At 56.4% G+C, this 14,231-nt stretch overlaps 2 protein-coding genes and 1 long non-coding RNA gene across 3 annotated transcripts in view; all 3 read left to right on the top strand.

The window, feature by feature from the left end:
* The window catches only part of LOC311204837 (nischarin-like), a gene marked incomplete at both ends in the record, with an annotated part of 222,631 nt that extends 222,233 nt beyond the window's left edge, over nt 1–398 (top strand). Inside the window, 1 exon segment of the mRNA XM_084281180.1 lies at nt 369–398. Coding sequence (XP_084137306.1) covers nt 369–398 — 30 coding nt within the window.
* Nucleotides 399–1,912: 1,514 nt separating this feature from the next.
* Nucleotides 1,913–3,497, top strand: LOC311204835. Its single transcript, XR_014618122.1, has 3 exons — nt 1,913–2,015; nt 2,513–2,650; nt 3,376–3,497. It is a non-coding gene; the product is annotated as an uncharacterized lncRNA (long non-coding RNA).
* A 3,392-nt stretch (nt 3,498–6,889) lies between these two features.
* LOC311204836 (hydrocephalus-inducing protein-like) lies at nt 6,890–13,467 on the top strand (the record flags this gene model as incomplete). Its single annotated transcript, XM_084281179.1, has 9 exons — nt 6,890–6,904; nt 7,258–7,467; nt 8,818–8,955; nt 10,233–10,410; nt 10,884–11,014; nt 11,696–11,829; nt 12,225–12,361; nt 13,174–13,301; nt 13,459–13,467. 9 exons carry the CDS (start codon nt 6,890–6,892, stop codon nt 13,465–13,467), a joined length of 1,080 nt encoding a protein of 359 aa, XP_084137305.1.
* Nucleotides 13,468–14,231: the final 764 nt, after the last annotated feature.

Raw genomic sequence — 14,231 nt, 5'->3', positions numbered from 1 at the left:
GAAGCAGGGAGTAAAACAAAGGCCCTGGGAAGGGAGGGGAGCGTCTGGGAGCAGCGTTTTTTTTCCCTCTGCAGACAAACATGGCCAGAGGGCTTGCTTAGAGCCCAGTCCTGGAGGAGAAAAACGAGCCCAGCGCAGCAGCCAGAATGGTGGGAGTGATGTTCTCCATGGGGGAAGCTGCTCCCAGGGATCATTAGAATTGACAGTTTCACTTGTATCAGTATTCCCAGAACAGCTCACCCCAGGCTCTTGGCCGGCCCCGTGTCCCAAGGGCGATCAGGTCCGGCAGCGCCCTTGGATGGCAGCTCAGAGCGGGGGTAGCTCAGCGGAATCGCTGTGTCGTCTTCTTCCTGGCCCCTTCTTTCCAGGGGAAGCTCTGCAGAGGAGCTGCCAGCTAAGCCTGGGGCGCATTCCCTTGCTCCAGGCCCACTGGGCACAGATGTTTAGGCGAAGGTGGAATAAATCTGCATGAAGCTCCTGCTGTGTTTTGAAAGGTGTTTTGAAAGGGTTGCCTCGGCGGAGGCTCCAAGATGTGATTCCCGGCTCAGTTGGTTGCGGTGGGACTGTCCCCGTGCAGTTGTGAGTCCCGAGGTTTTGCTGAGGTGGAGAAAAAGGTCCAAGAAAGAAACTAAAATGCTTAGGGCATTGGAGAGGGTGTCTTGCTTGGAAATCTTGAGAAGGGCACTGGGAAGCCCTGTGAAGGGCACCTGTGAGGCAAGAGCATGGGGAGCAGATGTAGCTTTGGGTCTTGAGAAGTTGGTACTCTTGAGGTTGGTCAGAAGCCCAACTCCCTGCGGTGCACGTACAACCCAAGAGTTGTGAAGGCTGTAGGCTCCCGAGAGGAGTTGGCTTGTGGAGCTGTACCAGAGGGGGAAGAGTGCAGAGAAGGGCAACCAGGCTAGTGAAGGGGCTGGAGGGCAAATCATACGAGGAACGGCTGAGGGAGCTGGGGATGTTTAGCCTGGAGAAGAGGAGGCTGAGGGGAGACCTTATCACCACCTACAACTACCTGAAGGGAGGTTGTAGAGAGGTGTGCGATGGTCTCTTCAGCCAGGTGACAGAAGATAGAACAAGGGGAAATGACATGAAGCTGTGCCAGGGCAGGTTTAGATTGGATATTAGAAAAAAATTTTTTACTGAAAGAGTTGTCAGGGCCTGCAACAGGCTGCCCAGGGAGGTGGTTGAGTCACCATCCCTGGATGTGTTCAAAAAAAGGGTAGATGAGGTACTTAGGGATATGGTTTAGCATAGGATGGGAATGGTTGGACTCGATGATCTTCAAAGGTCTCTTCCAACCTTGAGATTCTTGTGATTCTTGTGAAGAGTGGAGGGGGAGGAACCTGGGGAAGTAGAACCATGAGAAATCAAGGGAATGGGTTACCCAGCAAGGCTGTGTAAGCCCCTGGATCCCTGGCAGGGTTCAAGGCCAGGTTGGATGGGGCTTTGGCCTGCCTGGTCTAGGGAGGGTGTCCCTGCCCATGGCAGCGGCTTGGACCTAGATGATGTTTTTCAGCATGATGATCATGCTGAGCAGCAGGGCACATCGTGGCGATAACAGTTTGCGGGAGGGGGGGGATTATTCCAGTTCCACCTGACTTTGTGGGTGCCTTTTGTGGACGTTGGGGTGTAGCACTAAGGATTTTGGGAGAGCAGAATAAGTAGGATGGAGCATGAAGAGAGGACTAGCAAGGAGACCAGTGACTGTAGCTTTATGGCAGTGTAATAGTTGTGGAGGGTTGATGGCCAAGATCCCATGGCATGGGTTTATCCAGGCTATCAAATTCCTTCTGTGTCCACGGCTTGCAAATTCCATGGTGTTTTCTGGGCTCCCTGCTGGCACTTGGTGGGTGACGTGTGACTCTTGCCCACAGGTAGTGAAGGAGCGGCTGGTGTGTCATGCCATCGTGGGGAACCAGTTTGGGAAGAGACGGATAATGCAAGTGGCTGTCACGTGCGAGTTCATTGCTCCCACCCTGCAAGTGTCGCCCAGAGCAATGTCTTTCCGGGTGGAGAAGGTAGGTCTCTGGGTTGGGTCCTGGTGTTTAGTAGCATGGCTGAGGACTGAAAGCCCACGGAGGGGTGTGATGGCCTTCAGGGAAGGAAGTTAAACATCTTCTCCAAGTCCTCAGGGCTTTGCCATTGGTTTGAGCAGGACCAAGCTATTGCCATCAACACTGAGATCATCATTTCTCCCCTGTGGGGTTGGGTCCATCTCTCCAGCTCTATTTTGCCTGTGTTGAGCTGGAGGCAGAATCAAGCTGCTGAGCCCATGGCCAGGTGTGTGGGACCCACAAGAACAGCATGGGCCTCTCACAGCCATCCTCCTGTGTAGGGACTGGGGCGGGAGAGCAGGTCGCTGTGGCCGAGCGATGCCAAGCGCCCTCCTCACCCCCCAACCCCCCCCGTGAGGTGGTCTGTGAGCAAAGCGACCGTGTTTTTAGAGATGGGACTGCTTAACTTCACCGAAGGGCGGTGAGGCACCCCCCTCCCTGTTTTTTCCCCTTGTCTTTAGCAACCCAGCGATGTCCTGAGCCTTCAGTACAAGCCTCTCTCTTTAAAAAACACCTCCTCCCTGCCGCTCAGCATCGTCCTGATGGTAGAGCAACCCTTCTGGGTCTGCAGTGCGTCCCAGCAGCCCCTGCCAGACCAGGTGAGCAGCCCCAGACCTTCCCGCTGGTGGGGTTTGAAGAGGGAGGGGGGTGGGGGTGCGTTTCCGTTGGGAAGCCCTCCAGGAGAGGTGGTTATTCCTTTGAATTGGCAGTCAGTTGGCATGAACAGCATCAGGTTTGAAAAGGAGAGAAAAGACCACCTCAAATGGGGAAATACCTCCTGGCTCTAAGACAACTCGGAGCAGGAACCTAGGTGTGGGCCAACCGTGAGGTGAAGGTGTCTCTTGGAAGCCCTCCTTGGGTGACCTGAAGAGCTGCTTGCTCTCTTTGGGGGCAGCTCTGCCCTTGGGAAGGCCGAGGCGCTTGTCACCTGCGCTGCTGGCAGTGGGAGGTGTCAGACATGGGCTCTGCTAGAGACATGTTGGAAGCATGGCCACCGTTGCCATGCAGGTGATGAGCCCTCTCCAGGCTGAGGGCACAGTGCCCTAGGGCTCATGTTGAGTGTGAAGACAAAGGGGTTCCTCTAGAGTCAGGGCACGCCAGGATTTATTTCCCTCTTGCATTATGGGTGCAGAGCACAAGGGGGTGAGCCTGAGAGTCTCAGAGAAGAAAGTTGTGCTGCACGGTCAGGGGCACGTTGTAAAGAAAACGAAGGCTGAAGCAAGAAGCCCACGTTGGGGTTGCACTTTGAACACTGAGGCGTTTTGTGCCACCAGACCTCGGAACTTCATCACACCAGTGGTTAATACTCGTCATCTTCTTGCAGCCCATAAAGCTGGGGACCGGGAAGGAACTTAATCTCTCCATCGGGTTTAACCCTGCTTTTGAAGAGGGTTGGAATAGTTGGGAAGCAGAGAAAACTCTGAAGATACAGTTTCCTGAGCACCCTCACGAGGAGCAAGTCACCATTCGGGGAGAAGTCTTCTTCCCAAATCTCCATATCCAGACCACAACCTTGGACTTTGGCTGCGTCTTGAATGACACTGAACACGAGCGCCACATCCAGATGACCAACTGCAGCCCGCTGCCCGTCCAGTACCACTGGCTGTTCCTGATGGACGACTCCACAAGGCACCTGAGGTACGTGCACCTCTCCTTGAAGCTCTTCGTCCGCTGTCCCGTTTGTCCTTTGCAAAGCCTGAGATGGTTTGTGTAGCATCCGACAAATCCCTTTCACTTTCCCTTGTGGAAAAAGCACCTCCCAGCTTCAGGCAGGGAAGGTGCCCAGGGAGTGGGGCTTCTCCACAGCTTGAGGTGGGGATTTCCACGGCTTGAGGCAAGTGCCACCTTGAACTGAGTTCTCATGTGTTCTGCTGCCCATGGCATTCACACAGCGGCTGTTGCGTGTGTTCCGGCGCTCGTTGTGTGTTGTGTGTTCCGGCGGGTTCTGCTGCGGCTTTGGGTGCAGCAGTAGGTGTCAGTAGGAGGACTTGTCCCCACGTCCCTGGGCACCAGGGCCACCCAGTACTGGCCTGTGCTTTCCAAGCCCAAGAGCAATCTCTCAGTTGAGCTGTAGCGCATCTCTAAAGGCGTTTTCGAGCGGTTCTTCCCGCTGTGGCCTCTCTTGCATAGGTCAGAAGTTGACTCCGGGCAGTTTTAATTGCAGCCTCTGCTCCAAAGGGTTTGGCATTGCCCCTTTGCTGGCTCGTTAGCGCTGCGGCCATTTAGGACAGCTCCCTTTTCTGCTCCACATGTTAATTTAGTGGTAATGTGCTCTCTCAGGGTCCCTCAGGAGACACCATGTGATCCTTGTGGCAGAGCTGGAAATGAAGACGGTCTCCAAGCTATTAACACCTCACATTGCTCACTAAGAGCCCGGCAGAAGGGCAGCATGTCAGATCTATTTTTCTGGTCCACGTTAAGCACTGTTGGTATTGTAAATTATCAGATGAAACTAACGGGGTCTGACATGGAGGGAATCAACCGTCAGGGCTGGTGACGGTGAGATGGACAGAATGGTGGCCAGACTGGTGTGTGGCTGGAGAGTCTCCAGGCGCTCCCGGTGCGTGTGTCCCATTGGCACAGGCACCTCCCTTCTCACCCAGAAGAAGTCAGGCTGCCCGAAGGCAGCTGAGGTACCTGGGTGTCCCGTGCAGTGCTGGGCTCTGTCCAGTTGAGGCACAGCAGGCTGGAGGCTCCAACCCATCCCAGCCCCGGCTCCATTCCAGCTCTGGCTCCATCCTGCCTTGTTACACGTACAAAAAACCACCAGCGTCGCTGCTTGCTCGTACCGACCCGCGGCTGTGGGTCACTCTTGGGGAGATGTTCTGCATCTATGTCTGGCTGAGCCACAGAACTTCTTGCCGTGGCTCTGCAGGTGGGGAAGGCAGGGTCTGGGGTGGCAGGTGCTTTTGGGAGGGTGCTGCTGGGTCTGTACCAGCCCATGGCTGCCTGGCTCTGTCCCTTTGCCCTCCAGTCTGGGCTTGTTGCAGGGTTCGTGTGTGTCTCCCTTTGCTGCCACGCTCCCCACCCCGGTGAGGTGTTCACCCCTGTCCCCATCTGCTGCTCCTTGCACCCGGCTGCCGGCACCGCCGCTATACTGGCATCGTCCCCAAGCACTGACCTGCTCTGACCGGCTTATGGAGCTGCTGAGCTCCCAGCTTGGTGCCAGATCCTGCCAAGGAGCTGCTCCTGCTGCCCTCCCTCCTTCCCACTGCAGCTCCACCATCAAAGCTTTGTTGTTTTCCAGGTTAACTCCTCCAACACCAACTTCTTTCACAAAAGCCAAACCACCAAAGGAGGAGGGAGCTCAGCTGGAGTGCCCAGCACCTTCAGAGAGCATCCTCGGGAATGGGAGTGTGGAGGAACCACTTGAAGCCCTGGCAGGGGTGGGGGATTCTGTCCCACAGCCACCAGATGCAGATGACACCCTGGAAACAGAGGTAGGTGATTTTCTACACCTCCCACCAGCGTTGCCTCCCCCAGCTTACTGCAGAGGGCCCGTGCTCATGCCACCCTTCCTTCTGCTGCCCGGAGAGTGGGCTTGGCAGCAGGGCCAGCGGCTGGATGCAGGCCTGTGGGGAGGGAGAAGTTGGAATCCCAGAAGCCTTTGGGTTGGGAGGGTCTCTAAAGATCAAATCCCACCCTCTGTCATGGGCAGGGACAGCCTTGCTGGCCCAGGCTGCCCAAAGCCCCATCCAACCTGGCCTTGAACCCTGCCAGGGATGGGACTTCCACAGCCCCTTGGGCACCCTGTGCCAGGGCCTCCCCACCCTCAGAGTAACGCACGCACATGTAACCTCTGTGGGACACCACAGGCCTAGGAAAGTGCTGTCAGGATCTTTGGGAACACGTGCTAGGTGAAGCTTTGCTGGGTTTGGAAACATAGAGACCACAAAAAGCATGGAAAGATGAGAAGACTCTGCCCTCCCCAGTACCTTATCTCCTGGGGAGATGCCCCATAAATCTTTGTAGTAGATTCTGCTGAGGCCAAGGCCATAGCACAAAGCATGTCTTCACCTCTTAAACTTCCAGAGCAACCACAAAGCCCTCATCTATAAGCAGGGGGTTAGAAGCCCAGGGCCAAGGTTCCTTTTGGACAGTGGCTTCTCTGAGGTTAAACACCAGCTCCTCACTGCTGGAAGATAGGAACCCATCTCGGCTGCCTTCTTCAGGAAGGTGCCTGTGGAAAAGAGTCCCCCAGCTGAGCTCCTCAGCTGATGAGTGCAGGAGAGGAAACAAAGCACCACCCAGAACAGGAGAGTTGCGCCGAGCGCTTCCCAAGTCCTTATTTTCCTGTTGGTGGAGTTTGGCTTGCAGCTGTACTCCTGGTTTGTCACAGAGAAGCTGCCCTGTCCCAGGCATCAGGCTTCTGGCATGTTCCTCGGGCAGCAGCGAACAGGCCCAGGCTGGCACCAGGCTGCACAATGGAACCCTTGGGGTCTCTGCCAGCCCTGAGCGCCTGGTGTACCCCGCTTCCTCCTGCAAGCTGGCGTGTAGGATGTACAGTTGGAGCCCGTGTCTCATCTGCGGGTGGGCTTGGACCCATGCTCAAGCATTGGCAGGGACATACCTGTACTTGGCTTGCGCCCAGGTCCCATCTCAGCTGCTTCCTGGCTTGATGAGGTGGTCGAGCCACGAGCGGAGTGGTCTGGCTCAGCCCCACCAGCTGCTTACTGCAGCCCATGGCACTTGTTTTCCAGCCTCTACCAGAGGGTGCTGCGGAGCAAGAGGGTGCTGCAGAGCCAGAGGGTGCTGCGGAGCCAGACAGCACTGTGGAGTCTCAGAGCTCTGTGACCATCAAGCAGCTGAGGTCATCTGTCGGTCTGGAGCTCCCCACTATGGAGGTGGACGAGGTGAGTGGGAACCTGTCTCGCTTCCGTGGTCACACTGGTGGCCCTAAGGACGTGCGCTGATGTTCCTCTGGAGGCAGTGGGAGGCCCGTTCTGCAGCAGAGAGAGCTTCTGGCTGCCAAGAGACCTCCCAAATTACTCTAACGTGGAGTATTAATTAACACATTCATTACTGAGTATGGGAGAAGATTTTCCCCATGGTCTTCCCACTTTTAAGCAGGGTGGCTGCAGGATGAGACTGGGTTTGAGGAAGAGGCCCTCCAGCCATGTCTGTCCTTTGCTCCAGGCAGTGGCTCCCTCCTCTCCTGCACCCATTTCCACAGCTGATGTCTCAGTGTCTCTTCCCCTTCCTCCAGGTTTTCCACATCCTGCCGCTGTACGGCGTGCTGCAGCCGGGCGAGAGCGAGCGGGTCAGGGTCACCTTCTCTGGCCATGCAGACATCATTGCCCGCGTCACGGCGCTGTGCCGCGTGGAGGGAGGCCCGACCTATGAGGTTGCGCTGCGTGGGGAGGCCTCGCTCATCCACTACCTCCTGGACAGCACGGAGATGGACTGCGGGCTGCAGGTACCAGGCGCTTCTCTTGGCAGGAATCCTTGAGACCATCCCTGGCAGGTGGCTGCCCACCGAGGTCCAGGACTCTCACTGGCTTTTTTGGTTGTTTGGCTTGGAGGTGCAGCTTTGGGGTGACAGGTCCTGTGTCCAAGCTGGTTTTAATGGTCATCTCCATTGCCCTTCCTGAAGCTGGGAATCCCTCCTCTTCAATGAACTCTGGCTCCCAGGGCAGGTGGTGATCTCCAGGGAGATGTGCCCTGAGACATCCATCTGCAGATCCGCTCCCAGATCCTGGGGTCCAAGGAGATGGTCTCTTTCAGTGCTCTCCATAGACCAACAAAAGGAAGCAGGAACAACGTTACCATGGGCTTCAGTCACCGTGTGAGAGAATGTCCCAGAACAATGCCCATTTTACCTCTTTTCAGTCAGCCCCCCCAACATTGCCAGCTGTTGGCCCTGTACGTCTTGCCCCGTGTCCTTGGTTTGCTGTCCCTGGAAGCTCTGCAAATCCCTTTCCTTCTGAAATGCCTCCTTAGTGCCTCTCTGTCAGTGCCAGCAGAATCCAGGCATCCCAGCACGTACATGGCTCCCTCGTAAAGACAAGTGATGCCCTACAAGTGGGTCAAGGGATGGTGACTGAGAGCACGGTGGGCTGGCCATGCTGGATGGGGCGGTTGCCTTGATCTGTCCTGAATTTCCTTGGAGCCTTTGCAGAGGCTCTGCTCCATCCAGGGCTCCATCCAGGGCTCCATCAATTTGAGAAGTGGGGGAAGTCCGAGGGAACTAAGCTCACTGGAGATGGATCAGAGACTGAATAGGGGCTCGGCCAAGAAGGTCCTTGGCACTAGTTAAGGGTTGCTGTCCAGACCACTGAGCACCCCCATCTCAAGGGGGCTGGTAACAGAAGAAGCTTCCTGGTGGGAGCCATGGTCCTCCTTTGTGTTTCAGCTGGCTGTCAGATGACGCCTTAAAGTGCTGAGGACTTGTATCTTAAAATCCTAGAACAGTTTGGGTTGGAAGGGACCTTAGAGGTCATCTTGTCCACCTTCACTGAGCAGGGACATCTTCCACTAGGTCAGGTTGCTCAGAGCCTCATCCAGCCTGACCAGATGTTTCCAGCAGTGGGGCATCCCCCAGTTTATTACTGAGCTTTTTGTGGTGGTTGCTGCACCTCTGCGCGCTGCCATAAATACCTGCGTGGGTTCCTCAGGTTGGCCTGGGAGAGTCAGGTGCCCGTCCCTCCTCTTCCTCTGCCTCTCTCCTGCGTTGTGTCCATCGGCTGTCATCCCAGTGTCAGCAGGAGGAGATTGCCAACATCCAGATGTGTGTCCTCAGTTTCCCGCCCCTCTGTCTTCTCTCCAGCTGTTTACCGAAGTCACCAAATCAGAGGTCACCCTGCGGAACAGCGGGAAGATGGGATTCACCTACGTGGTGCTGAGCCCCAGCACGGCCACCGCGGACAGTCCTCAGCCTGGCGTGCCCCTGGTCCTGCCCAGCACCGTGAGTAGCACGAGGGGTTGACGCTGGCTCCACATCAGGCTGCCCAGGAGGGGGTTATAGGGGAGGAACAAAAGGTTGGGCAAGCAGAGTCCTAGTTGTACCAGGTGAAGTTGTGCTGGTAGCGGCACTGGAGCGGGATGGTGCAAGGTCTCCTGAGCGTCTCCTTCCCCTCAGCGTTGGGTGGTGGGACAGGACTTCCTCCAGGTCCCTGCCTGCCTCCTGTCAGCACTAAGGACGTAAATAGTCCCACTCTTGGGCACGCAGCTCCTGTGTCGGAACTCGCGCCGGCCCCTCGCTCCTCCAGCTCGTAGCATCCCCTGTCCCAGTGCCTGGGTTCTGCCTGGATCCCTCAGCTGAAGCAGCATTCCTATCCGTGTCCCTCCTGGCAATGGGAAGAGGAGGCCAAATGGCTTTCACATGTCCTCGTGCCAGTCTCCTGCAAGGGGTGACACTGCTCCAGAGGACACGGCTCTGCTTGGCCCTGGGCAGTTGCTGCTGTGCAAGCAGCTTGGCAGGACTTGCTTTTGCAGATGCCGTGTTGGGAGCTGGAGTCCGGGGCTCCGGGGACCAAGAGGCAGGATGTGTCCTGCTCAGCAGCTTCTCCCTGCGGCGTGGGGGGGAGCAGGGAGCTGAAGGTCCAGCCCAGTGAGCTGAGAAGAGCTGTGGCTGTGCCCTGTCCCCTGAGCAGTGTTGCCACCTGTTTGTATTGGCTCTCAACCTGCTTGGCATGAGCCCAACTCCAGGCTCAGACAGCTCTTCTCTAGGAGCCCAGTGAGGAGGGGATTTGTGGGGAACCCCTTCATCCCTGGAGCTCGTCCGAGCCTCTGCCTCTGCTTTTCCAGGGGTGTAAGTTTGCAGGTCACTGTGAGTCTAGATAGTGCCATGTACCCTCGGTGTAACCACCCAGGCAGGAGCTGTTGGTTGGGCTCATGAGTAAGAGGTCGGGCTCTTGGACACCAGCCTGGGAGCCACTGCAGTGCCGTGACAGGAGCTGCTGGCCCTGCTGAGAGTTTGGGCACGCCGCTCCTCCTCCACAGCAGCTGGCAGAAGGGCTTTTCTTTGCTGCTTGGGTCTGGCAGAGGGTGGGCAGTGTTGGCAGGAGGACAAACCACAGCCCGGTGTAGGAGACTTGAGCTTTTGGATGCAGGGAAGCTGGAAGGCGATGTGTTGTGTGAGAACCTGCAACGTGCCTTCTCATCTCAGCTTACCGGTGGTCTGAGCCACCCCTCTGCCAAGCCCTCTGGTTGAATTCCCCTCCTCTTCTTCCACACCTCCAGGGTTACATTGGACCTGGCAGAGAGCAAGTGCTCACTGTCTATCACCTGCCGGGAGTGCCTGGAGTCTTCTGCAGGACCTTCCAGATCCAAGTGGGTCACCTGGAGCCAGAAGAGATCAGGCTGAAAGGAGAGGGGAATTTTCCCAGGATTTATTTGGACCTTCCTAGGAGAATCAAAGGTGAGCACTGTCTGACTGCTTCTCGGGGAGGTCCCCTGGGGGTCTTTTTCTGCCCCCCTGTGTCATCATGCTCATAGGGCAGTTCACACCCACCTCCACCAAGCCTGGAGGTTTCAGGGCTGTTGTTCTTCTGGTTGCTTTCTAGAAGCACATGGGCTTTGCTCCAGAGAGCCATCCTGGCCAGTGTCATCTGTTGGTGGCCTGGATAAAGGGGACAGCTAGAAAGCAGTGTTGGGGAAAGCTGTAATGTGGGCTGGCAGGGATTTGGGCAGGGGTGGGGGGGATGAGATGCTCCCTTGTGTGGAGGAAGATGGGTGGGAGAGAACATAGAAGAAAAGCAGCATCCTCTTTCCATGCGTTGCTGGAGGAATGTGTTTGTGGGAAGGGCCAACGCTGGGGGTGTGGAGCTTCCCAGCTTTAACGGGGACGCCGCTGCGCCCACACTTCTATTTGTGGCTGTTTTCTTCCTTCAGGAAATGAGAACTATGAGCACATCCTCAAAGAGGCAATAGAAAAGCTTGGAGGAGACAGCCAGAGAGACGACGCGGTGGTTGTCGGGGAGGCCACGGCCAGCAAGCCACCCATGGATGACTCTGGCACTGTGGTGAGACCGGCTGCTGCCCTGTTTGGCAGGGGCCACCCTCTCTCTGTGTCACTTGTCCCCCTTGCACGCTGCAGCTGGCTCCCCTGGGCTGGCCACAAACATGGGGCTCCTCTGGTAGTGGTCCTTCCCGTGGGTGCCTGAGCTTCCTGAGTGCCCGAGTGGGAGGTCCTGAAGACTGTGCTCAAGCAACTGAGATGTGTCTCCAAGAGCTGTCAGCGCTGATGTGGTTCCCTCATGGAGAGAGCTTTTGTCTGAGCTGCCCTGGCAGCGGCTGGGGACAGGCAGCTACTTGGAGCTCTGGCAGGTCCTTGACTTGTTTGGTCAGATCAGCTTGCATAAGGGTGGCTGAGCAGGCGAAGGTGCTGGAGTTCATCTCCCTTCAGATATGGTCCTGGCAGATTCTGAGCAGCTGGACAGAAGGACCCCATCATAGACTGTATTGGCCAGGACATCCAGAGGCCATCTACCCCCTGCAGCGAGTAGGGACACCTTTAAGTAAATCAGGTTGCTCAAAGCTTCATCCTTGAATGTCTTCAGGCATGAAGCCTCCACCACCTCCTTGGGCAAGCTGTGCCAGGGTCTCACCACCCTCAGAGTGAAGGACTTGTTCCTGCTTCTTACCAAGAGCAGGGTGGGATTAACTTCCCTTTGCTAACCAGCCACTGTCTTTGTTTTCCTCAGCTGGACGTTGGGGTGCAGATGGAGATGGAGAACATGCTGATAGAGCAGCACGCCCTGGAGCAGCAGAAAGCTCTCTCCTCCGGTTCCCTGGAGGACGCTGCCTTTGACCAGTGTGCTCGTCGGAGGCTTCTCAAGTTAGTAGGGCCCCTGTGCTCTGATGGTAGCGCACAGTGGTGCGCCCCTGCTCCTGGGAGCTCCTTGTCTCTGGGAATAGCTGGGGACTTGAGAAGGGGGTTGATCCTGACAGTTTGGACGTGCTACCAGTGAGCAGCCTGAGGACTTTTTTCCAGTGGCTTTTCACAGCAGAGGAGTTGTGCCCAGTGTCTGTTTAAACTCATTTTATTCTAAGAACCTGTTAGTAGCTGATAAAAGCTTGGACCTGGGTGCCCCGTGACGTACCAAAGTCTTCTTAGCAGAAGATCAGACCTTGGGCTTCATGGGCTGGAGTTTCTCCAGCAGTGACTACAGAAGCACCTGCTTTGTTTGCATCCTCCTCCACCTTAAGGACTGTCCTTGCTTCTCCTTCCAGAGTGGAGCTGCCCGAGTACATCCTGGACTTTGGCCACGTCGTTCTTGGTGACATCCACACGCACGTCGTGAAGATCACCAACCCCGGGCAGCTCCCCGCGTCCTTCTGCGCCGACGGACGGGCTCTGTGTGGCACCGGTAACCCATGCTGGAGAGACTTCCCGCGGGCTTGAAGGACCTGTCTCTGACAGATGAGCTGGGGCCACGGGGAAGGGTTTTGAGTGCTCTTTTGCATCATTTTCTCTTCCTTCCTCCCCCTGCTCGGTGCTCTGCAGCCAGAACTCTCCTGGCCCGCAGTGTGCAGCCACCTGGGCTGCCCTGACGCTTCATTGCGGGGGCTCCGTGGGCTGATCACCTTGGTCACCTCTCAGCATCTTCTGCTCTTGGCTACCAGGAGCATCTCCTGAGTGTCTTTGTGCGCTCCATGAGCTTGTGTTGGGAGCAGACGGGACCCTTGGTGCTTTGGAAGTGCTTTGTTTAGAGTTCGTAATGGCACAGTGCTGCTTTAGCCTCTCTTGAGACAACAGCCTCTGAGGTCAAAACAGGCTTTCAAAACAGGTCCTTGAGGACCATCAGATGGTGACTTGCTGCATGTGAAGGGTGGTCAGGTGTCTCCTCTAAATTGTCTTCCAAGCAGCACCACAGCACAGGGGAATCTTCCCTGGAAGTTCTTTGGAGAGATCTGCGCATCCTTCCTGGGGGCCTGGTGAAGGAATTGCTGGTGCTCCTCAGCTGATGGGTTTCCGTTTTACCCTGCGGGTCTTGAATTCAGGCTGTGAAATTCCTTTCCCTTTGAGCGGTGACAAGAGAGAAGGAGTGGCTGTCTTCTCTGGAGACACAAAGGGTCCTTCTGCCTGACAGTCCTGTGGACACCCATACGGTCTGAACATACTTGTGACCAATTTCACGATGCTGGTGTATCTCAGCTGCTTTATTTTCACCCTTTCAAGGTTTCAGTGTGGATCTGGGCTGCGTGAAGAACCTGCCCTTCTGTGAGACAGAGACCTTTGAAGTGCGCTTTGACCCGCAGAGTGCCAACCTGCCGGTGGGAGAAGTGACTGTTGTCCTGCCCATCAAGGTACTGTATCCTTCCTCACCTCCCTGTGCCAGCACGGCCTTTTGAGGCAGCTGTCAGGTTGGGGGCAGCAGCAGATGTTGCCTGGACCTTCAGCTGGATGCTCTGCCCCTCACTAGGCAGAAGAAGGCCCCACATTTCCCATCCGCCTCCGTGCCAGTGTGGCTGAGCCATCCATCTGCGTGTCCAGGGACAGACTGGAGTTTGCTGCTGTCCAGTGTGGACAGTGTCAGGAAGAAACCATCAAGCCCCACAACCAACTCCAGGTCCCCTGTTCCATCACCATGAATGAGCCTGTTGTGAAGGGGAGGAAGAGACGACGCGGGACACGTAACTTCTCGGTTGGGTTTTCTGTGCCTCTCGTGCCTTTTCTGCCGCTGTGGGTGCCTCACCGCGTGGGGACGGCTCGTGGGAGGGAGACTGGAGGGTATGCAGCAAGGCTGGTTCACCTGGACTTGTTGAGCAGCTGATGTTTCACTTCTCTGCCACCTTCACCCATTCGTCCTCCTCCAAGGACGGTGCCTGCCCGTCTGCCTGCCCTGCCCACAGGTTTTCCCTCCAGTTCTAGGCTGCAGTGGCCACATCTGGTCTGGATGTGGGTGCTCTTGGCGCCGTGACGGTGTCTCAGAGCACTGTGGGCACTTGAGGGTCTGTCCTCACAGACCAAAGAGACCTCACAAGGTTCCTTCCTGTGCCCAGGTGGACAAGTATTTGCCACTGTACCTTAAACAAAAGCTGCTGAGGCAGTGGAAGAACAAGCGCTGTGTCTTCCAGGTGCTGCCCTTGGCCAGGACCCTGACTCCAGGACAGCGCTACAAGGTGCGAGTCAGGTTTACACCCCGGAAAGAGGTGAGATTGACGTGTGGAAAATAGACTCTATAACTTGCTGAGAAGTATAAGCTGCATCCGAGTCCTCATCCTGTTCCTGCAGCT

Source organism: Gallinula chloropus (genome assembly GCF_964237585.1).
Source record: "Gallinula chloropus genome assembly, contig: HAP1_SCAFFOLD_114, whole genome shotgun sequence".
NCBI classification, from domain to species: Eukaryota; Metazoa; Chordata; class Aves; order Gruiformes; family Rallidae; genus Gallinula; species Gallinula chloropus.
Note: the sequence above shows the minus strand (reverse complement) of the source record. Positions and strands in the feature narration are given on the sequence as shown.